The sequence below is a fragment of the Drosophila navojoa genome, chromosome 5, assembly GCF_054131105.1.
Source record: "Drosophila navojoa isolate 15081-1374.11 chromosome 5, UAZ_NAV_1.0, whole genome shotgun sequence".
NCBI lineage: Eukaryota > Metazoa > Arthropoda > Insecta > Diptera > Drosophilidae > Drosophila > Drosophila navojoa.
In genome coordinates this window covers 5,892,562-5,915,874 of record NC_142893.1, presented here as the reverse complement: position 1 = coordinate 5,915,874, position 23,313 = coordinate 5,892,562, and the positions used below count along the sequence as shown (strand labels likewise).

The 23,313-nt window shown below is 39.6% G+C and overlaps 5 protein-coding genes across 5 annotated transcripts; all 5 read right to left on the bottom strand.

Moving 5' to 3' along the window:
* Nucleotides 1–2,113: 2,113 nt before the first annotated feature.
* Nucleotides 2,114–6,366, bottom strand: fj (four-jointed box kinase). The gene has a single exon (XM_018106847.3). It carries the CDS (start codon nucleotides 4,677–4,679, stop codon nucleotides 2,766–2,768), a length of 1,914 nt encoding a protein of 637 aa, XP_017962336.1. The 5' UTR covers nucleotides 4,680–6,366; the 3' UTR covers nucleotides 2,114–2,765.
* A 769-nt stretch (nucleotides 6,367–7,135) lies between these two features.
* On the bottom strand, nucleotides 7,136–7,538 carry LOC149090975 (uncharacterized). The gene is made up of 2 exons (XM_089261967.1): nucleotides 7,395–7,538; nucleotides 7,136–7,330 (listed from the first exon to the last, which is right to left on the bottom strand). Exons 1-2 carry the CDS (start codon nucleotides 7,521–7,523, stop codon nucleotides 7,136–7,138), a joined length of 324 nt encoding a protein of 107 aa, XP_089118093.1. The 5' UTR covers nucleotides 7,524–7,538.
* A 518-nt stretch (nucleotides 7,539–8,056) lies between these two features.
* Nucleotides 8,057–8,773, bottom strand: LOC149090974 (uncharacterized). Its single transcript, XM_089261966.1, has 3 exons — nucleotides 8,659–8,773; nucleotides 8,298–8,606; nucleotides 8,057–8,236 (listed from the first exon to the last, which is right to left on the bottom strand). Exons 1-3 carry the CDS (start codon nucleotides 8,725–8,727, stop codon nucleotides 8,057–8,059), a joined length of 558 nt encoding a protein of 185 aa, XP_089118092.1. The 5' UTR covers nucleotides 8,728–8,773.
* A 150-nt stretch (nucleotides 8,774–8,923) lies between these two features.
* Nucleotides 8,924–9,592, bottom strand: LOC149090973 (uncharacterized). Its single transcript, XM_089260899.1, has 3 exons — nucleotides 9,524–9,592; nucleotides 9,156–9,461; nucleotides 8,924–9,091 (listed from the first exon to the last, which is right to left on the bottom strand). Exons 1-3 carry the CDS (start codon nucleotides 9,590–9,592, stop codon nucleotides 8,924–8,926), a joined length of 543 nt encoding a protein of 180 aa, XP_089117025.1.
* Nucleotides 9,593–13,318: 3,726 nt separating this feature from the next.
* LOC149090972 (uncharacterized) lies at nucleotides 13,319–13,993 on the bottom strand. The gene is made up of 3 exons (XM_089261965.1): nucleotides 13,922–13,993; nucleotides 13,555–13,857; nucleotides 13,319–13,489 (listed from the first exon to the last, which is right to left on the bottom strand). Exons 1-3 carry the CDS (start codon nucleotides 13,988–13,990, stop codon nucleotides 13,319–13,321), a joined length of 543 nt encoding a protein of 180 aa, XP_089118091.1. The 5' UTR covers nucleotides 13,991–13,993.
* Between the last annotated feature and the right edge of the window lie 9,320 nt (nucleotides 13,994–23,313).

Below are 23,313 nucleotides of genomic sequence, written 5' to 3'. Positions count from 1 at the left end.
CACACACCTCGCTTTGTTCAATTTAATATCAATTTCTCGACAGATTTTGATATCTTAGTTCTACCAATTGATATTATTCATTGAGCTACCCTTGCCACGTATCCTAACTGTAGGCGCATTATGTTTTATTGTTGCCTGAACCTTATGGCGCATGTCCATAAACTTTTATTAATAACCCCATAAAAAATGATCATAAAAATTGTATACTCTTGTTCTTGCTGCTGCTGTTGCTGCTAATGTTGTTGTTTGGCATTGTATTTGTTGCTTCTTACGGTAAATTTTACAGCATACATGCAAAGTGTTTGCAGTTTTACTTCATAAATGTGTGATTGTCTGCGTGTGTCTGTGTGTGCTTCGACAATGGCACAGCTGGTGGGCTTTAGGTCGTCTGCCCTCTTGGCACCCACCTCAACAATTTCTCCACATTTCTTGTTTCTATTTTTTTATGTTTGAGCTGCAAAGAGCTCTATTATATTGTTTAATGGTCTACCTCGCTTAGATGAAGGAAATCTCTTTGATTTTAACTACAGAAGATTTCTGTATTCTGATTTTGCGTATCCGAAATGTAAAACGATATGCTTAAAGAGTTTGTAGCAAGTTCTGAACGTGTTAAAGTCACAAGTTCCCTAACACGTCCTAAAGGTTATTTGATATATTTATTAAACTAGCATAACGATTTTTATTAAGCTCCAACAGACACATACACACACACACACACAAACACACATGCACGCTTAGCAGGAGTGTTGTGAGCGAGAAACGGGTTATCTAAACATTTGCTGCTCTTTATATTTTGGAGCCTTTCGAATTTCTTATGGAACTTGTGACGCGCAACTAAGTGGAAAGTAAGCAAAGTGCTTCAGCTATTTCCATAGAGCAACACTGCTGACCATATGCAAATAAATATATAAATGTATATCAGATATATATATATAATTCAGTCTCGTTCCAGTTGCAGACGCCTGCCTGCCTGCCTGGCTGGCTGCTTGCCTTACTTCATTTCATTTTATTTACGTGAACTACTCTGGTGTCCAATAAAATATACGCAACGAAATCAGATGCAAAACTCCAGGCAACGAGACGAGTTGCTGGAAAAGCCAGCCCAAAAGAGCCTGAGATACGCATGCCAAGGCTGCACCAGAGTGGGAGAGCTATAGACAGAGAGAACGGGAGACAGCGAGAGAGAGAGCGCGCGCAAAAGATTCTCATTCTCAGCATCTTGTCGTTGAGACACGCGGACGCACTTAATGAGCAGCGATCTTAAATCTTAAAGCAGACGCTGAGACAGCCGCCAGAGATGGCCTGGACCTGAGGCCCGGCACCAGGGTCTGCTGGCTGCTATCTGTGCAGAGGCAGGGCTCACACACATGTCTGCGAGTGTGTGTTGGTGAGTGTGTGTGTGTGTGTGTGTGCGACGAAAGTATCTTGAACTGCGCTTTGCCTCATTCCGGCTCAGCTTCATCTTTCTTCTGGCTTCGTCGCTGCACTTGAATTTCAAACTCACACAGAGACAGACATAGCAAGAGCAAAAGAGAGAGGGAGAGGGAGAGAGCGAGAGCGAGAGAGGGGGACACTTCAAATGCTTATGAAGATATTATGAAAAGCAAGCCGAGGCCGAACTGAAGCTGGAGTTGGAGGCAGTGTCTGCGGCCTGCGTGACAACCATGCCACTCGAGTGCCTGTAAGCAAAGAGAAAGAGAGTGAGAGAGAGAGGGGGAGACCGAGGGAGAGTGGGAGAGAGAGAGAGACGTGGAGCGGCTGCAGCATTTTGTGGCAAGTTACTCTGCGCTCCGCTGGCAAGTTGACAAATGCAGCGCACAGACGAGACAGCCATGGGAGTAGTTAACCGTGGAGCACTAGAAGCAATCGCAGCTGCTGCCGCTGCCGCCGCCGCTGCCGTTGCCGTTGCTCATCTCTTGGCATCTGCTTCACCTGCAAAAAAGATCAATGACAATTTATTGTCATGACTATGTAAGTTCTCGCTGGCGCAGGCGTGCTCATATACGTATATGCAACGTGCAGCAAATATCAGCAGCATGCATCTCCATCTCCATCTCCATCGGCATCTGCATCTGCATCTGTAACCCCAACAAAGCATGGCAATTCGATTCGATTTGATTTCTTCTGTGTTTGTGTGTTTTTATTTGTTTCGCTTACGGAAAATGGCAAATAAATTATACAAAAAATGATCTCTACCTATAGATTACAATTAGTTTTCACTAATGCTTAAACAAAATATCACAAAAAACGTATCTTAAGACTATAACTAAAGTGTAGAGAGCAGTTGATAAGGCTAATAAAAACGGGGAATGCTTAAAGACAAGTTCTTTTCCTTCATAATGCTTAATACTCGCTTTAGATGTTCGATCGGCTATTGATCTGATGTCCTGCTAATACTCGTACTTGGCCACGCCCCACACTCTAATTAATTATAACTGTGAATGAATGAATGGAACTGTTAAGCTCGCTCGCTCCATCATTCCATCATTCTCTCATTCATGCATTCTCTTGACTAAATCGTGCGGGCCAGTTGTGAACATTTGGCATTTGATTAACTTAACGCAAAACTAAGATTAATCATCTATGTTTAACAAGTCGAACATTTCGTATGCTCTCCATTCTTTTTGTTTTTCATACATTTAACGATATTTACAGCTTATCAGTCAGAGATGCATATACACACACACGTATATATATATATTGTTTATCTCTATATATATCATTTATATATGTATATGCATTGCAGTTGTTATCGTCTCGTTTCATTAGCTGCTCTTGTTGCTGTCGCCGCACTTGTGAACCTGGGCCAGCACGCGATCGATGCGCTCTGCCAGAATCTTGATTGATTTATCCGGCAAAGAGGGCAGCACATCACGCACATTCGGGCTGGTCGTCCGCTCGAACAGTTCGTGCAGTTGGCGACCCGCGCCCTCGGCACGCAACCGGCGCAGCGCCTCGATGGTGGGACGACGAAAGATGCACAGATTGTCCAATAGCAGACTGTGATAGGCCTCATACTTTTTGAGCAAACGATAGCCATGCAGCAGGCCCGATTCGTTGTCCAAGAATACGAGCAGCTGCGTCTCGCTCTGTCGCGCCAGATTGTGAGCTGGCGCAGCCATAATGTCGGCATTCCATTGAAAGTTGTACAAGTTATTAACGACACGATCGAGGTTCGCGATCAGGTAATCGAAGACGATTAAATCGGACCATTGTGCCAATTCAATTAGTCGCTGCAGCAGTGCCGACGACGACGACGCTGGCGACGCTGGCAACGGCGATGCAGTCGAGGATGCTGTTGCGGATGACTCCTCAAGCATGCTTGATTGATGATCAACCGTTTGGCCGCTGGCAGCAGCCACCTCCAGCCGTTTGAGTAATCCCCGCGACATGACCGCACCAGCATCCCGCATCTGCATCTGCATCTGCATCTGCTGCTGTGTTATATTCCAGACATCGTACTTGTTGAGATGCCGTTCCAGTGGCTGGAACGGCTGCGGTATGCCAGCCGGCTCCAGATCGGGCAGCCAACGCGTCAATACCACGGGCCGATGCTCCTTCCACTGCGCCTGCGTTATGTCGCCCAATGCCGTCGACCAGCTCGCTGTCGTCGTGTCAATGACTGTCGCTGCACTTGGCGCCAGATTCGTAATGTTCAGCAATTGTCCCAGATAGTAGCTAAAAATTTCGCCCTGTATCTGATCCGTGTTCTGGCGATAGCGGGCACAGGCGCGTGTGCCATCGGCAAAGACCACCATACGGTTCTGCATGCGTCCGCAGCCGTGCTCCAGCCGCACCACCTGACCCTCCTTGGCCACGTAGTGCTCCCAGCTGTGCTGATCCTCGGCGGCAAAGCCCTGCGGCAACGCCTGCTCCACCAGTTCGCCCCAATAGATGTCCGCATCGATGATGCCCGCCGCTTGCAGCTCGTTCTCGTGCGACTGCCGCAGCGCCTGCTGCTGTGGCTTGGCCAGCGTCCGACTGCGCTCCGACTGCACGGTTTTGGTTAGACGTCGCTCCGGTCCCTTGCGGTAGCGACCGTTCGATGTGCGCTGCACGTGGAACTCCTTGATGCTGCCATCGTTAGTGTCCAGTTTCTTGACTATCATCGAATCGGGCGCATTCTTATCCTGCTCCAGGTGGAAGGCATTGCGGAAGACCTGCTCGGCGCTGAGCTCCAGCTGCTCGGCCTCCTCTTTGACAAAGGAGACGCTGTAGGGCAACGGCGGTCGATCGTAGCTGCTGCTCAGCGGCTGTTCGCTGGGCGGCAGCAGTGCAGCGGGCGCCAACTCAACGCTGCCAGCGCTGCTGCTGCTGGTGCTGGCAAAGTAATCGGGCAGTCCGAGCATGGGCACAATGACGCCCAGTGCCATGCCAAAGACAAAGGCGGCCAATATGCTGAGCAGGCAGGCGCGACGCTGGAACGCCCGACGTCGGCGCAGCGTCAACAGTGTCATGTGTGTGGCTTCAATGGGGCTGCTGGAGCAGCTCTTTGCTGAGGGGAGGGCTGGCGGCGTGGGCGTGATAACGCTGCAGGTTAGCTGTAGCGGCGCCGAGCCGCTCAACCTTTCGTTAAAGGTATGTCCAATAGCTTGTTGTTGTTGTATTTGCTGTTGTTGTAGTTGTTGTTGTTGTTGTAGCTGCTGTTGTCCGGCTTCCAGGCGCTTTATGTCGTACATTTTGCTCTCTCTCTCACTCACTCTGTCTCTGGCTCAAGCTGAGTGCCAGTTCAAGCTGCGCATAAAGAAGCCGGCGCTGGTCGTAGTTCTTCTCCCACTTCTCCTTCGGCTCGTTGTTGTTTTTGAGGGCGTGCAACGCACGCTTGGCGGAGTCAGCTCAAATGCAGGCACAGAAAAGTCGTGAAATTAATTTCTGGCTTTGTTTAATAAATATTGCCCGGCCTGGGCTAGTCCTTTTGCCCAGAGTCCAGCTAAGTTCTATCGTTCCGTTTGTCTCGACCGGTTTGCTTAATACGTTTTGGCGATTTTTCTGCGATTTCCACAATTGAAATTGAAACAGCATAAGCAACAACAACAACACAAAAAAAGTAGTTGTGGAAAAAGCACAGAATGAACGTAGGAAAAACGTGCCCAACGCCGCTTTTATTTATTTTATGCTGCTTCAATTCTGTTGGCGTTTTTTTTTTTATTATTATTTTTTTTTTTTATTATTACGTTTTTTTTTTCGTATTTTTTGGGTCGGTTTATCGATCTATTTTCTGCACGATCACTTGTTGTAATTTTTTATTATACATTTTGCAGTGCAGTCGCTGTTTGTTGTTGTTGTTGTTGTTGTTGTTGTTGTTGTCGTTGTTGTATCTGTGGTCTGTTGTTGCACATGTATGCACATAGCGAATATGCCTTTCGGGTAATATTTTAGCAATTTCCTCGCTCTTTTTGGAGTTTATCGCTGGGTCCACGCGATGCGCTGCTGCTGCTGCTGTTGTTGTTGTTGTTGTAGGTTGACTAAGGGCCCAAAAGCTGTTGGCTGGTCAGCTAGTTTAACAGTTTTTGTTGTTGCCTTTGTTTGTTTTATTATATATATATATATATTTATTATTTTTTTTCTTTCAATTTTTGCGCAATTGGCGATTTTGGCGCGGCGATAAAAGCAATTTCGTGGCTTTGAGCTATTTACCACACACACACACACGAACGCGCGCGCGTAACACACACACACTCTCACACACACAGCGAAGTGGACTTGTCTACAGTCGTTTTGGCATTCCCAGCCTGATGCACTGCGCTTGATAATTGCCAACAGCAGCGCGACAAGTCCAAGTCGAAAACCAAGTCCAAGTCCCAGTCGCTGGGCAACACCAAGTCCTGCCAAGGCTCGGCGACTAGGCACGGTCAAGGCTTTTCGTTGCTGTTGCTGTTGTTGTTGTTGTTATTGTTGTTCGTCGTTTGCTTTAAGGTTTATCAATTTAATTTCTTGTCTCGCACCTTTGCTTGATTTTATTTTTTATTTTTATTTTTATTATTTTTTTTTCTGCCTTCTTATTTTTTAAGGGTTTTTGTTCGCTTGACCGTCCGCAACATTCACGTTGTATGCCGCACACCGAACGATCTCTGGAATTTTTATGCTTTTTTATTATTTTTTTCTCTCTTTTATTTCTGCTTTGCCGTATTCACGTTTGCGTTGCTGTCTTTCCTCTAGATATACACATATATGTAGCTAAAACACCTATATGGATATTGTATATATTTATGTGCATATAGCGAGCTGATTCACAACACGTTTGATTCAAATAGTTCTTGATATATATTTTCTTTTCATATATATCGTTTAGTTGCGTTTTGTGCGCGCATGCGTACCGCTTCGTTCGAGTTTGGATGGCAGACTGTCGATTGGAGAGCTGTCGCTGGGCTTAGTTAAAGACCGGACAAGCAGCTCAAACCCGGCTTCGAGCGACTCAGTCTCTCTCACACACACACACACACACGCACACAGTACTCTCTCACGCTCTTTCGCTCGAGTTCTCTCTCGTGCCGGTTCTGTCTTGAGTGAAACTCATGCGCTCTCTTCGACAAAGTAGCTCAGCTGTAACTCCTCCAACTATTTGCTCTCCGAGTTTTGATACATGCATAATTATGTACTCGGCCCCATGCTTCCCGTACAATTATTACCGGCATTACGAAATCTGTGCTCAGCTCGCCAGCTAAAGAGCAGAACTTGCTAACATACAGTATATGAAATAGTATTCATTGACCTAGGTGGGATATAGGTATGGATTGGATTTTAGCTGATGTAAATTCTAGGTGAAAAAAATCCCTTTGGCACCTGTTCATGCAAGCGAGCTAGTAACATTAAAAAACTTTGTCTCTTGAGCCGAAGTAAAGGAAATACAGCTAGGTCCGTCAATTCACATAGTTAGAATTAACTTTATTTTCGACATAACGATAACATTATACAGACTAACATTTTTGATACTTCTCCCCATTATCTGTAAGCCGAATCTACGGCAATACGAACATTATATTTATAAACATAAACATTATAAATAGCTGTATCAGGTTTATATAGTTCACGTTCCATCAAGATAAAATCCAAACAAAATTTTAATGACATTTTTAGCTGCGTTCGATTGCTTTATTCAATCAAAGAGAAATTGTAATGCAAAAGTTTTGCACAGTTAATTGTTTAATTGGTTTTTTTTGCCCAGACAGACTTCATTACCAATTTCGCAAAATGAGCCCCAAGCAAGCAAATCAAATAGATTGCCATTATTTCCAAAGAACTTAACCGAAATCGTGAAATTATATTCGGGCAGGTATAAGGGCATATTAGTTGGATCGAACTGCAAGTGTCGCATCATATATCTACCATTCTGTAAGGGATTAATGTTCAGTTTCTCCTTCAAGTCCAGGTCACCTGTGTGTTTTGTGACTCACCCTCTTAATGGGACATTGGGATGGCAAATTGTGCTCAGCCTTCTGTATACCCTCATAGAGAAAGCTCAGCATCGAGGGTCGTATGAGAGTCGTTAGCATCTTGCATATATCCATACGACCCACACTCATTTTAACTCCCTTGGGCTGATAGTGAGAAAGTTGCGCTTCCACTAAGCCACTCAACCTGTTGAGATCCTTGTCGCCCACCGTTGCTTCCACTGCAAATGCAGTCATATTTTCCAAAAAACACGAAAGTCTTGACAGTTTGTTGGACTTATTATCACATTTCAAGCCGAGAAAGGTGACGCGCTTAAGAAAATTTTAAGGTAATTGATGGAAGATTAAGTATATTATCTTTATCCTGATCGAGTATAAAATACCTTTTGAGCTATGCCTAAGATCAACAGTCCAGCGATACAGAATCCAAAGAGATATAGTTTTTGTGGCATTATGAAATTGATTAGCGAACAACAAATTTGCAAATATAATACTGCAGACTGACGATATAATATAAACGATGATTATATTTATATGAAACTCCACTCTTATTGTTTGGTCATTTATTTATATATTTTCTATACAATTGCAATGCGACAGTAATTGGACAACATTTCTATTTGAATTTTTCTTTTTATATTATATTTAACTATCATATTTTGCGATCAGATTTTTGTATAATTAGCATCGCTATTGTCATAGAGCAGCGAACCAGTTATACGCATATCATAGGTTTTCACATAGTTCACGTGAAATTTGCCAATATATGTGAAATTATATTCCGGCATAAATAATGGCAAATAATTAACATCGAACTTGACGTTTCGCACATAGTATGTGGTATTCTGTAAGCATTTCAATGAATTTCATCTCAGTTTGTCTCAGAATCCGACATGCTTGACTCACCCGCTGAAAGTTGCAGTTCTTGGGTAAATTGTTTTCCGAATTCGATAGGCCGTTTTGCATTATACTCAATATGGATGGCTGTTTGCTGGCATTCAGTTTGCATAGATCCAAACGTATGCCTTTAAAACGCATTCCATCCCGTTTGCCATATATATTCAATGTCAAGTCCGATATGCCAACCAAATTGTTTATCTTAATGTCGTTGGTCTTCAACCGTATGGTAAATGAGTTCGATTGCTCCATAAAACATTCAATTTTTTGCACCTTATTGCCTTTCAGCTGACATTGAACTTCTCTAAAAATGATTTTCTTTGCACGGAAATTCGTTAAAATTGCCTTTGATATGGTGTGAAGAACTCACCTTAGGGGAGCAGCTGGCACTTAGCACCCAGGTAAGAACAAGCACATATGAGAAATGTTTTTGTTTCATTTTTATGGTTTTTATTTCAATGCCAAACTAACACAGCACAGAATTCAATTGCGACTAATTGCAGAGAGCTAAACGTAATATTATAAACAATATTTTGTTGTTTTCAGAAATCTAATTGATATTTGACGAGACGAGTTGAACATTATATCCATTGAATCGTTTATATAATTATGTAACATATATATGTATGTATAGCTCATCTGCAGTCATTTCCGATATTACAAAATGCTCCAGTGACTTCCACTTCCATCGTCAGCACACTGTTCATATAGAGATTGCCATTGACTGTAAAATTGTATTCCGGCAAATATGTGGGCAAAAACTTGGCATCGAAGCGCATATTTTTCATATAATACGAGGTATTCTATAAACATTCATAGGCACACAATATCATTAGACTAGAATATATTCCCGAAGCACTAACTCACCCTGAGGAAAGGACAACGTTGAGGAAAGTTGTTGATCGAACCATATATACCCGAGTTTACCAACGACATCAAAGTGCGCGGCTTATACACAGTCGGGCCCTCACAAAACTCTGTGCGTAATTTTTTGAGTTGTATCATGTGCTTGTTGCCAAATACATAGAAATTAATATTAGATAAGCCGTAAAATTGTACAATGTCTTTGGCCATTTCCACCTTAAACGACAGGGTTGTATTGTCATTAGAGCACTCCAGTTTTGTTAATAATTTCCTCCTTTGAAAACATCGCGACGTCTTGAAAAGAATTTGCTTTTCAAACAATTGGATTATTTTCGGGTAATTCTTGAAGAACTCAATTGCCATTAACGAACCTTATCGCAAAAGATTCTGTCTAAAACGTTGGTGGATATAAAGAGGCAAATAAACAATTTGATGTTCATCTTTACAGATTTAAACCACTGAACTACGATCGAATGACACAATCCAAAGCATTTTATAGAGATTTAAACGCATATTTAAATATTATAATATATATACTTAAAACTTGAACAACAATAATTAATTTAAATGCCGAACAGAACCATTAAGCACGTTTTTTGTTTTGTTATTAAATTTGGTATTTTTTATAGATGATTATCAACATTTTTTAACGTGGAGCTATTACAATTTAACGAAAGTGCAGCTCTTTGAATTCACTTCGATTTTCATAGTTTATCGAGATTGAAAACCAAATCTCTGTTTATTTGTGTCTGCTCGCTCTACTTCCGATAAAGATAATTTTCAAGGAAATTATAAACTGTTTTTCTAGCGAATATTTTATTTAAAATTTAAATAATTTTGAACTCATCTACATTCGCTTTCAATATTACAAATCGCTCCGGTGATACGCATCTCAAACGTCAGCACCTTGTTTATGTAGAATTTGCCCATAAATGTAAAATTGTATTCCGGCAAATAGCTGGGCACATACTTGGCATCGAACTGCGCCTGCTTCATGTAGTACGTGGTATTCTATAATCAATCAGCAAGATATACTATATATACTCTAGAATATATTCCCAAGCACTGACTCACCCTAAGAAGGGGACATCGCTGAGGGTAGTTGTGGTTGGACCTGTTTATGCCCAAATTTATTATCGAAATCAAATTGGGTCGTTTATGCTCTGTCCGGACTTCGCAAAGCTCTATGCGTATTTTTTTTAGTTGTATTACATTCTTGTTACCATATACATATAAATTTATATTAGATAAGCCGTAATACTTAACGATCTCTTTGACTGTGTCCATTCTAAACGAAAGCGAAGTATCATCATTCAAGCACTGCAGATGAGTTATAGCTGTGCCCTTTAAAAAGCACTGCGATTTTTTGAAAATAATGCGCTATATAAGGAAATTATTAGATCACAAGAATTTTTTTCTTTGCACAATTGAGTGATCAGAACGCACCTTTTCGGAAAAAATCTTGTCCATAATGAAGGTGAATATAAAGAGGCAAATAAACCATTTGATGTGCATCTTTAGAGATTTAAGCAAGTGAACTACGGTCGAATGACTTAATCCTCAGCATTTTATACAGATTTTATACATGTACATATTGGACAATAATAATTCATTTAAGTGCTGTACAAAACCATGAAGCACATTTTTTGTTTTATTATAGAATTTTTACAGATTTTTATCAACATTTATTACGTGGAATTATGATCATTTAATGAAATCGAAGCCCTGTTAATTGGGCGAGTGTCATGTGGAAAAGATAATTCCCAGGCTACGAATCTTTGTTTTCTCTACTTGGCTAATAACAATAATTTTCAAGGAAATTAAAAACTGTTTTTCTAGCGAATATTTTATTTAAAATTTAAATAATTTTGAACTCATCTACATTCGCTTTCAATATTACAAATCGCTCCGGTGATACGCATCTCAAACGTCAGCACCTTGTTTATGTAGAATTTGCCCATAAATGTAAAATTGTATTCCGGAAAATAGCTGGGCACATACTTGAAATCGAACTGCACATGCCTCATGTAGTACGTGGTATTCTATAATCATTCGGCAATATATATTATATACACTCTAGAATATATTCCCAAGCTCTAACTCACCTTAAGAAGGGGACATCGCTGAGGAATGTTATTGATGGACGTATATACGCCCATATTTATTATGGAAACCAAATTGCCTCGCTTAAACTCCGTTCGGCCTTTGCAAAGCTCTATACGTATTTTTTTCAGTTGCATCACATTCTTGTTACCATATGTATATAAATTTATATTAGATAAACCGTAGTACTCAGTGATCTCTTTGGCTGTGTCTATGCTGAAGGAAAGCGAAGTATTATCATTCAAGCACTGCAGTCTAGTTAAGGCTTTGCCCTTTAAAATGCATTGCGTCGTGTTGAAAAGAATACGCTATATGAGGAAGTTATTAGATCACATGAATTTCGTTACAATTGTGTGATCAGAACGTACCTTTTCGCAAAAGATCTTGTCTAAAGCGCACGTGAATATAAGGAGGAATTTGAACCATTTGATGCCCATGTTTGGAGACTTAAAAAACTGAACTACGAGCGAATAAAAAAATTCAAAGCATTTTATATCGGTTTCTGAACCAATTACAATTAGTTTAGTTGCTATACGAATTAATGCAGCAATTTTTTTCTTTTTTTATTTTTCTAGATTTTTATAATAACCTATTAACCTATTAAAGTGAAATTATTTTCATGTGGCGAGAAATTTTATTAAACCATATGATGTGCATCTTTAGAGATTTAAGCAAGTGAACTACGAACGAATGACTTAATCCTCAGCATTTTATACATGTACATATTGGACAATAATAATTTATGTAAGTGCTGTACAAAACCATGAAGCACATTTTTTGTTTTATTATAGAATTTTTACAGAATTTTATCAACATTTATTAACGTGAAATTATGATCATTTAACGGAATCGAAGCCCTGTTAATTGGGCGAGTGTCATGTGGAAAAGATAATTCCCAGGCTACGAAATCATCATTTATCGATAATGAAAATCAAATCTTTGTTTTCTCTACTTGGCTAATGAAAATACTTTTCAAAGAAATTAAATACTGTTTTTCTAGCGAATATTTTATATAAAATTTAAATAATTTTGAAATCATCTACATTCGCTTTCAATATTACAAATCGCTCCAGTGATATGCATCTCAAACGTCAGCACCTTGTTCATATAGAATTTGCCCATAAATGTAAAGTTGTATTCCGGAAAATAGCTGGGCACATATCTTAAATCAAACTGCACATGCCTCATGTAGTACGTAGTATTCTATAATCATTCAACAATCATGTATACACTCTAGAATATATTCCCAAGCTCTAACTCACCCTAAGGAGGGGACATCGCTGAGGGTAGTTATGAATGGACGTGTATACGCCTTTATTTATTACCGAAATCAAATTGGGTCTCTTTTGCTCCGTTCGGCCTTCGCAAAGCTCTGTGCGTATTTTTTTCAGTTGCATCACATTCTTGTTACCATATATATATAAATTTACATTAGATAAACCGTAGTACTCAGCGATCTCTTTGGTTGTGTCCATGCTAAAGGAAAGCGAGGTATTATCATTCAAGCACTGCAGACTAGTTAAGGCTTTGCCCTTTACAATGCATTGCGTCGTGTTGAAAAGAATACGCTATGTGAGGAAATTATTAGATCACATGAATTTCGTTACAATTGTGTGATCAGAACGTACCTTTTCGCAAAAGATCTTGTCTAAAGCGTACGTGCATATAAGGAGGAAAGTGAACCATTTGATGCCCATCTTTGGAGACTTGTAAAACTGAACTACGAGCGAATAAAAAAATGCAGAGCATTTTATATCGGTTTCTGAACCAATTACAATTAGTTTAATTGCTAAACGAATTAATGCAGCAATTTTTTTTCTTTTTTTTTTCTAGATTTTTATCATAACCTATTAAAGTGAAATTATTTTCATATGGCGAGAAATTTCCTTTTTTTTTACCTTTTTAACATAAATAAACCCGTGCTTATATATATATATATATATATATATATATATATTTTTTTTTTTTTTAAGTCCATTTAAAAAGTAAAAGAATATTTTTTGCTGAAATTTAATCATTTACAGCATTTTCAGTGGTTATTTTAATTCCAGTTAAAATATTATTTAGTTCCTACAATCATTTCCGATATTGCACATCGATCCAGTGACTTGCACCTCAATCGTCAGCACACTGTTCATGTAGAATTTTCCCGTATATGTAAAATTGTATTCCGGCAAATAGCTGGGCACATACTTGGCATCGAACTGCATATGTTTTAAGTAGTATGTGGTATTCTATAATCATTTTGAAGTAGATACAATATATTTACTCCAGAATACATTCCCAGGCACTAACTCACCCTCAGAAGGGGGCATCGCTGAGGATAGTTGCTGATCGAATTGTATATGCCCATGTTTACCAACGACATCAAATTTCGTTTACGTTCTGTCCGGGCCTCGCAAAACTCCGTGCGTAATCCTTTCAGTTGCATCACATTCTTATTTCCAGATACATATAAATTTATATTAGATCTGCCGTTATATTTAACAATGTCTTTGACTGTGATCCCACTAAACGACAAGGATGTATCATCATTCGAGCATTCCAGATTTGTTATCAATTGGCTCTTTAAAAAACATTGCATATTTTTAAAGATAATATACTAAAAAGTATATATTTATTAATCACATGAATTTCGTTGCACGATTTACTTGTTATGAACGCACCTTTTCGCAAAAGATCTTGTCTATAACGTAGTTGTATACAAGAAGGAAAACAAACCATTTGATGTTCATCTTTAGAGATTTAAACAACTGAACTGCGATCGAATGACACAATTCAACGCATTTTATATCGATTTCTGCACCAATTATAATTTGTTTTAATGCTACACTTATTCATAGAGCACTTTTTTCCTTTATTTTCTAGATATTTATCATTAGCTATTTAAGTGAAATTATATGCATGTGGCTAGAAATTTTCTCTTTTTATTTTAAATTCTAAATCCATGAAAAAAAAAAAACCGTGTTTAAATATGTATATATGTATATTCTTGTATATTTCGATACATCTCGCCACTCATCCTGTCTTTTAAAATTATATTCAGAGTAATGTTAATGAAGTCTTCAAGAACTTTAAGGAAAACTCGATATTTGGATAGCCTATCCATCTACTCTGTATGCTTCCGGCAATGAAAATCATTTTCACGAAGCTTGGAAACAGTTTATTACGTTATCTCTATGCTTGAATTTAACGCAGGCTGTAAAACTTCACCTTATGAAAAAAACATTTCCCGGGGTAGTTGGTATTCGCACTGAGTCTGGCCGTGTCGATCATTGATTAAAAATTATGCCGTTTACGCGTTGTTGAGGCGTCACAAAGATTTGTGCGAAGTCCTTTAAACTGTAACGCATTATCGATACCATTTACTTTAATAGCGAAGCTCGGTATGCAGTAGTAGCTCACAAGGTCTTTGGTTTGGCTATGAACTGAAATGATATGGCAGTATCATTGTCTTTTACACAGTCCAGACGGGCTAGCAACTTACTCTTTACAATGCATTGCATTTCCGCTATCAAAATGAGCTTTTAAAGACAAATATGTATCTTAGGAATTTGTTAGAACAATCTGATAAAGCATTTTATATTCATCTTTAGAGAGCCAAAAGACTGAGCTACGATACAAATAAGGAGCATTTTATATTCACTTCTGGAACATTTTACGGAACAGGTACATTGCAAATTGAAGCAATAAAAGTTTATCTATGTGTGCAGTAAACCATGCATCATTATATGTACATTGCAATGTTATTATTGTGCTTTCACTTGATAACAAATAATTGATTTTAACATTTATAATTATTCAAATATTTTTAGCTTACTAAAATAGCTTATTTGATAGGTTGCCTGAAAGCAGAACATAACACTAGCCTCAAGCTAGTGCAAAAAAAATAAATCAACTATTTATGTCAGTGATATACATATATTTATATCATCTACAATCATTGCCGACATTACAAACTCCTCCAGTGACTTTCACTTCAGCCGTGAGCACATTGTTCATAAAGAACTTGCCAATGTACGTAAAATTATACTCCGGTATATAGTTGGGCAAATACTTGGAATCGAACTGAAGATGCTCCAATATATATCTGGTATTCTATAATCGGGGAACAGCATACGTTATATTTACTTTAATATACACATTTCCCAGCCACCAACTCACGCTATGAAAGGGACATTTCTGTGGAAAGTTCGTGTGCGCTTTTCGCAGTCCCGCATTGATCAATCCCAGCAAATTGGGACGCTTGCGTTCCGTCAACGATTGGCAGAACTCTGTGCGTAGTCCTTTAAGCTGTACCACATTCTTTCTACCAGTGATGTAGATGTATAGGCTCGATAAGCCGTAAAGCCTCACAATGTCATGGATTGTTTTCATGTAAAACGAAAGGGAAGTATCATTGTCTTTCGAGCAATCCACACTGGCTATTACCTTGCTCTTTAGCGCACACTGTATTCTCTTGACGAGAACTTGCTTAATAAATAAAATGGGCAAGCATGAATTTTCTTGTCCACAACTCGATTGATGTGAACTTACCTTCTCGCCGAAGCTATTGTTTATGACACAAGCGAATATTAAGCAATAGATATACCAATTGGTGTGCATTGTTTTTTTTTCTTAGCGTCCAGCAAGTGAACAACGACTCAAATGACAAATTTTCAAATATTTTATACCAAATTCCCAATTTGTTTTTTTCGTAATAATAATGTATGATCAAATATATTTTATTTAGTTCAGTATACCTTAAAATTAACAATAATTGTTCACTTTGTTCGTTTTTCAAAGATGTTTATCAGCATGATATCATTTAAAATGGAATGGGGTATGGAATTTGTACATTATATTTATATTTATATATGTGTGTTTTTAGGTAACAAAGAAACTTTGCCGATGGCAAAGCGTTTTGTAAAAAATAATGATATAAATATACATATGTATATATATGAGCATATGTATATATTATTTTAATTATATTTATTTATATTTTATATTTAAAAATATATTATTTATAATATTTTAAAATACAACATAAATTTGTTTGAAAACATTCTGAGCTTTTTAATATTTTAAGAGCAGCTCTTAAGAGCGCACATAGCTCAAACTCAAAACTCACTCAATGAGTAAGTGTGAATTTCAACGAGAGAGTGAGAGAGAGAGAGATCACGAGAGAGGGAATTCGTGAGTTGAGAGTGGCTCAGCTGAGTAGACCGTGAACATTTTAATGTCCATTTGAAGCTCTTGAAGCGTTCGTGTTGTTGATTTTTATGCTCAGCGCGGCACATTTGCTGCGGCACATTAAGAAACTAGTATTTGGTGCTCTTTGCGCAGCAAGAGCGCACTGCAATGGCAGCTCACGAACACGAACACGCACACACAACACACAAACGCATCGAGTCCACGTTAGTGTGGGGGAAAAAAGGTTGGAAAAAATATGATCAAGGAATGTAGACATAACTTGACAGCATGTTTAGAGAATTTTTACTCGAGGACAGAGCGCGAATGTGCGTTGGAAACGGAATGAGTCGCCTGCCTGCTCGAGTGTAGCTCAGAGACGCAGAGCTGACTGTGGCAGACTCAGACAGCAGGACAGGCGGGCGGACGAAGACGACAACAACGAAGCTGGCGCATTCTTGGGACCAAGCTGCTGCTGCTGTTGCGGCTGCTGTGTGAGAGAGAACTTTAGCGTGTGTGTGTGTGTGTGTGTGTGAGTGGAGTTAGACTCACGATTTGTCTAATTGAATTTGCACAAACAATTAAAAGTTGCTCAGTATCGAATGACAAGCATAAACATAATTTATGAGCAGCAACCAGAGCAGCAGCAGCAACATTTTATTTTTACAGTTATTGTAAAGTTAACACAACTAATTTCTAATAGGTAGCTCGTATTTAATATGTAAATAATACAATATATAAAATATATTAAAAGGGTCTTTCAAAGTGAATGCACATCAAATGAAATCAAATGGCCATGCATAGATAACTAGCACAAGAGATCAAAGGGAATAGATGCTATAACGTTTGCAATAAATAAGCATAAAATTAAATAAAAAATAAATAAATATAGAGTATATAGTGTATATGGTGTCAGCTGTCTATGGGGGCACCTTAAAAGAGAGGCTGCCATTGTTGTTGTCTTTTCATTATCTATCGATCTAAATTTCAAATGGAATCCAAATCTAATTCGAGCGACATTTGTTTTTTTTTTTTTTTTTTTGTGGCCACACATAAGCTCGTGAACATTTTATCTTATTTGTTGTTCTTCTTTGATCTGATTTTGTTTTTGGTTCGCTTTTTTCAATATTTGTAACACACGTATTTTAGCTATCTTTATTTTTAGCTATTTTCGTTGTTGTCGTTTTTTTTTTCCTTTTTTTTTCTTTACGAATTTTGCTATTTGCCCCGCAGTAATGCGTCTGTTGAAATTGTCAGTTTAAGTCAAATTAATTAACATTAATTTTTGTAGCTCGTTGCGAGGCATCAATTCAACCGGGTTGCCTTTTTTTGGCTACAGATTTGTTGTTGTTGTTGCTGTTGCTGTTTGTATTTTTGTTTCGAGCTTAGCTTTGATGATAAATCGTAGCTCGGTTGGCGACTTTCCAGTTGGCACAGTGTCTTCATAGCCTGGCACGGTCTTATCGCTGCCAGCCTTTTATAGCCAGCTGTTTGTTATTGCTGTAACTGTTGCCAATATGGTGGGAAAGAAGCTGGCGCTCGAAAAAAAACTTGTTATACTTTGTTAGCCAGCAGCAAGGTCCAGGCCCCACAAAACTTAATCGAATTAAACAAATACATGTGTTTTCATTTTTGACTCGGGCTCCGGGATTTGACAAATGATGTTATGGTCTGTCTTTGTTAGCTATAACGATAACTAGCCTAACTGTTTCAACGTTTTTCTGTATTTCTGTCTTCGTTTGTTAGGGGCTTCGTCAAGTTCGTTGCCTAAGTCTTTTGTTTTGTGGGAACAGCTTGGCGGCGCTGCGCTGCGTTTCGTTTTAATTATTTTGCCAAAGTCTTTGCCCGCGTATAAATTTCAGTGCAGTCAGCAAACAAAGAAATAAAAACTTAACAAACACACACACACACACACGCACACACACTCCCATCCACTTACATATATTGGAGCTGAGAAGAAAAAAAAACGTTTTTTCGAAGTTTGTTAAGCGCAAATTCTTGAAATGTTTGCAGTGCGCAACAATTTGGAACATTTTGTTGAACACAAGAGGAGCAAACAGTGGAAAAAAGCAAATGAAAAAGAAAAAAAAAAAAAACAGAGAAGAAAAAGAAATACAAGAAAATGTATCGTCGCCTCGTGGTCAACGAAAGTGAACGGCGAAGGACACACAAAGTGACGGCAACGACTGCTCCTCAAAATGAAACTGGAACTGGAGCTGTTAGCTCTTCGATGCAGTTGGCAGTTGGCTGTTGGCTGTTGGCTGGACGTGAGTGTGGCTGAAGTGAAACTGCCATTGTTTGCATTGCTAGATACCAGACCACTCATGCTAGACGCTGGCGTCGCTGATGATGACGACTTGGACGTAACTGCAACAGCGCCTGAAGAGGCAGCAGGAACTGCTCAAAAAAAAAAAAGAAGAAAACTGAGAGTAAAGAAGAAAAATACAACTCCTTGCACACACTGAGCAGAGCAGAAGAGCACACTGCTCAGCTCAGCTCAGCTCAGGCGTCGTCGTAGTCGTCACGGCCCGTCAGCGCTAGCATCCACAAATCTACACAACACATCCTAGCTGGGCTAGCACTTCAAATATGAACGATGCACGGGCATCAGGCACCAGGCACCAGGCACCCGGCATCAGGCATCAGGCATGGGGCACTTGCTATTGCTTCTGCTTGGCTCTTGAAGACTCCAAAGTCTTTGGGGCTTCAGACTTTGGCTGTCTCTCTGGCCTGCCAGGCCTGCCTGACCTGAGTTAAACAAATTCATTAAAAACTCGTCACTTTGCGCGCATCACGCTGACTTGGCATAACTGCCGCAGTGCCAGCCACAGCCGCTGCCCCCGCTGCTAACCGTCGTCGTCGCCATCGTCGTCGTCATCGTCATCATCATCGTCGTTGGCGTCGTCGAGCATTGCCACTTGCCACAATACTCGTACTCGCATTCGCAGTCATATTCGCAGTCTCGCACTCTAGCACTCTTGCACTCCTTTAGCCCTGCAGCCAATGAAGTGTCTGGGCTCACAGTCTTAAGGCCCATTGCCAGGATACCATTTGTAACCATTTTTGTCTCTCGAGCAACCTCTGCATTATAACAATATTTTCATAGCATGTCCCTTCACATTGTTTGCACTGTGCGGCAGCTTATACTTCCTACAATCCAAAGAGAGTAAAAGAGAGAGAGAGAGAGAGAGAGAGAGAGAGAGAGAGAGAGAGAGAGAGAGAGAGAGAGACTGAGCGAGCCTTCAGTATATTTGTATTCTATTTTGAAAGGCCCTTCAATCAACTTGATCTTGGCAGCTGCCTGAAAGCCGCAGCCAGATGCTGCCACCAGCATCGCCAGCTCCCCTGGCATTTCTCCTGAGAAAGCTTCAGCCGATAAGCAGCCCGGCTCGCCCAGTCGCTGCGAACGATGATGCCTCATTGATGCAGCCATTTGCTTCTAACGTCTGCACCGCACTCTATGCGACCGTACACTATGTCTCTGCATTGGTCTGCGCGCGATAAGTTTCCAGGAAGCGCATTTTGCCGTCGGCCTCTGGCCAAAAAACTGATGCCGCCCGTTGATGTCGCTGCAGACAGCGCATTGCTACTGCCAAGCGCAACGCGTGTAATATGCACTAACTAACACGCACAGTCAGGAAGTATTTTATGTCCAATTATTGTTAGCTCTCTTTCTCTTGCGCGCTCTTTCTCTCTCTCTTTCTCTCCCTCTGTCTCGCTCAACTGTAAAAGCTGAAAAACCTATAAAAAATATTTAAAGTGCACTTCATAATTTGCCCAACAATTATACAACTTTTATGTTCGTCATTTTAGATATATGTATATAGGAAATAACTGAGTGCTAAAGGTTTTTTATGTTCATATTGTTTGAAAGCTTCCATACGATTTTTGGTTTCTGTTTTTATGATCACACTATAGGCAGAGCTATAAGAATTGTTTAATGATGTTTTTCACTCAATGGCTGCAAATGTGCTTTAGGGCTTATGTAGTTAATATTAATATTTACAGGATATCTGACAGTTATTTATTGAACGTAATGCAAGAATCGCAATACCCAAGATAGCACTTTTTAATAGAAAGAGTAACTCAACTTTGCAGAATTGAGTAATAAATTTTTTCTCACATTTTCCCCAGACTCTTCTATATTTATCAATATTATCAAATTATCATCATTTTTTCTGGCATAGAACAAGGAATACAGATGCATACAGGATAATTTTAACCAGTAACCAAAAATAATTGCAAACATTTCTAAAGAATTTTGTTTTTGTAAGTGAGATCTTGTTTCGAAACCCTGCCTTGATATAACTTGTATTATTTTATATATATGTACTAGATATAAACTAGTTACTTATATGTACAACAACAAACTTGCATAATAAATGTAATATAAATCAATAAAATATATTTAAGTACAGCCAAGACTCCTTTTCGCTGTTAGTTCGCTCTTTATCTACCCTTTCGGTCTCCTAGCTGTCCATTACCTTAGCGGTCACAACAACTCCATCTTCGTCTCCGTCTCAGTCTCAGTGTTCTGACACTTTCGCTTTCATTGCGTTATGAATATGCTTGTGCAGAAGTCCAGCTATGCAGACATACACATGTGCACAAAAACATATACAGATATGTACATACCTACATACATATATGCCAACCCTGTTTAAGCCTTGCGCTGCAGATGCCTTATAAAAGGGATCGTTGCGTTTGCTTGCACACCTTTTATGGGCGTTGGTAAGGCAACCTGCATATGATGCGTTCAAAACTTTGAAACAGCCCTGACAAAAGACCACTAGCAACAACAACAACAATAGCAACTATATAGTATACAGAACAGAGCATACTAAAATCGAAGATGAAAGGAATAAAAAAAAAAAAAATGAAAAAAGAGAGTCAGATCGCTGCCGCCATACAAACGCGCCTGTAATTTTAAGACGCAGCCCCAAGTATGACGATGATGACAAACAAGGATACCAAACACAGAATACCACTGAATTCTTTTGGATAATTAAAAGCACTTAAGTCGGAATTTTTTGGAGCGCGTTTCTGTTGTCTTTTTCTCTTCATATATGTCTTATATATATGTGTGTATGTATGTGTATTTTTTACTTCTGTTATATCATATATATGTTGGTTGTTGTGCGCAAAACTTTGCCTTGAAGCTAACTAATTAGTGAATAGCTAAGGACGCTGTAAGTTTTGTTGTCGCATGAATGGAAAATGCTGTCTGAGGGCATCAGGAAATCGATCAGCAATCCGGGTCGGATCAACATATCATGCATATGTAATGGAAAAATAAAAGACGGATAATTACAGTTAACAACAATGTTATTAACATGGTAAACATACATTAAGTAGTTGCTAAATGTTAATGATGTTGATAGATATTGTCTTGAAGAAATCACATCGTTGATAAAGCGATAACTAATAATAGATCATAGCAGAAAACGGAATGAATTCAATTCAGTATACCCACACACAATGTAAATGTTAATAACAGCTGTTAAATACGAAATCAACAAAAGTTGTTCAATTTGAAGGCCCAAGTAGAGAATTTACATTCCATATTATAGAGTCCCTGATGTAGACTATATACATTTAATTATAAACACTTCAATGTTTATTAACAGCTGTTAAGAATATGAATTTACGAATATATACTAGCAAAAATTAATAACTGTTCGCATGATAAAGAACTAGATATAGACACCTAAAAAAAAAAACGCTATTTAAGCTCGAGATAAGCACTTGATTGCATTTCGTAATATCGCGAATTGTTTTTTACCAATTTAGCACTCCGAATGCATGTTTTCTCGCTTTTTGTGAAATGCTTTTAGCTGATATTCAATATTTTTGCAGGGCGAGGCGAACTTGAACTTGAACAGCCAGGAACAACAACACCAACAACAACAATAACAGTGAGAAGAAGAAGCAGTTGAGGAACAGTATGTTACCTGGTGCTGGTGCTGGCCTACCTTTGATTTGTGGCTATTTCGCGCGGAGACACTTCATTTATCACGTTCGTTTGGCGTCGGCGTCGGCGACACAAGCAACTGACCTTGAAAACGTTTTAGCCGAACCCAAAACCCAGTCACAGTCTCAGCTCTCAGCTCCCAGCTCTCAGCTCTCAGCTCGCTGTCGCCTGCCTTTTTGCAGTCGATTTTTGCCTGCATATAAACATTTTGTAAAAGGAGCCATACATATTTTTGTCGGTTTCGTTTTGAGCGCGTTGCGTTTTCATTGCCAACTTTGGTGTTTTACTTTTATTTGTATGGCTTTATTAATGATGCGCGATGCGCGATAATGACGCATGCATACCAGATACCAACTTGGCCATATGAAAGCAGCCAGCAGCCAGCAGCCAACAGCCAACAGCCAGTAGCAGCTGCCTAAGCCTCTAAGGCTCTGGGGCTTAGGCTAAGTGCTTCCGCTCTAAATTTGCACTTGAAACTCTATTGCAGCCATTGCCAGAATATGCCAAGAATGGTGTTAAGCACGATTAATTCACAGAGCCCTCGCATCCCCGCCTATCCTCGGTGCCAGCTCAGCGCTCTGAAGGCAATGTCGAGCGCTAAATAAATAAATGAATTAATGGCCAATGCGAGTGCGGTGCAAAAAAATCAATTAAATAAAATGCGAAACGTAAAACATGCATACAAAAAAGAAGAAGAAGTAAATGGAGATGGCGAGGGGAGTAGATGAGAGGACGAAATAAAAAACAGAGGCAGCCACAGTCGGCAGGCACATGTTGCCACCGTTGGCAGACGCGACTGCAGTTGGGAGCTGGAGCTGGAGCTGAAGCTGAAGCTGGAGCAGCAGCAGCAGCAGCAGCGGTGGTGGCGGCATCGACTATGCAGATGCTGTCCCAGCTCGATCTGGCCTGGCCTGG

Excerpts from the sequence above, each read along its gene's own strand:
- LOC149090973 (XM_089260899.1), bottom strand. The coding sequence starts at position 9,592 with ATGAACATCAAATTGTTTATTTGCCTCTTTATATCCACCAACGTTTTA. Across the intron at positions 9,462-9,523 it reads ACAGAATCTTTTGCGATAAG|CAAATTCTTTTCAAGACGTC; the intron begins GTTCGTTAATGG and ends TTGTTTGAAAAG. Across the intron at positions 9,092-9,155 it reads AACGTTGTCCTTTCCTCAGG|AATACCTCGTATTATATGAA; the intron begins GTGAGTTAGTGC and ends GAATGTTTATAG.
- LOC149090972 (XM_089261965.1), bottom strand. The coding sequence starts at position 13,990 with ATGAACATCAAATGGTTTGTTTTCCTTCTTGTATACAACTACGTTATA. Across the intron at positions 13,858-13,921 it reads ACAAGATCTTTTGCGAAAAG|TATATTATCTTTAAAAATAT; the intron begins GTGCGTTCATAA and ends TATACTTTTTAG. Across the intron at positions 13,490-13,554 it reads AGCGATGCCCCCTTCTGAGG|AATACCACATACTACTTAAA; the intron begins GTGAGTTAGTGC and ends AAATGATTATAG.
- fj (XM_018106847.3), bottom strand. The coding sequence starts at position 4,679 with ATGTACGACATAAAGCGCCTGGAAGCCGGACAACAGCAGCTACAACAA.
- LOC149090974 (XM_089261966.1), bottom strand. The coding sequence starts at position 8,727 with ATGAAACAAAAACATTTCTCATATGTGCTTGTTCTTACCTGGGTGCTA. Across the intron at positions 8,607-8,658 it reads GTGCCAGCTGCTCCCCTAAG|AAAATCATTTTTAGAGAAGT; the intron begins GTGAGTTCTTCA and ends TTCCGTGCAAAG. Across the intron at positions 8,237-8,297 it reads AGAACTGCAACTTTCAGCGG|AATACCACATACTATGTGCG; the intron begins GTGAGTCAAGCA and ends AAATGCTTACAG.
- LOC149090975 (XM_089261967.1), bottom strand. The coding sequence starts at position 7,523 with ATGAGTGTGGGTCGTATGGATATATGCAAGATGCTAACGACTCTCATA. Across the intron at positions 7,331-7,394 it reads CCCAATGTCCCATTAAGAGG|AATGGTAGATATATGATGCG; the intron begins GTGAGTCACAAA and ends AATCCCTTACAG.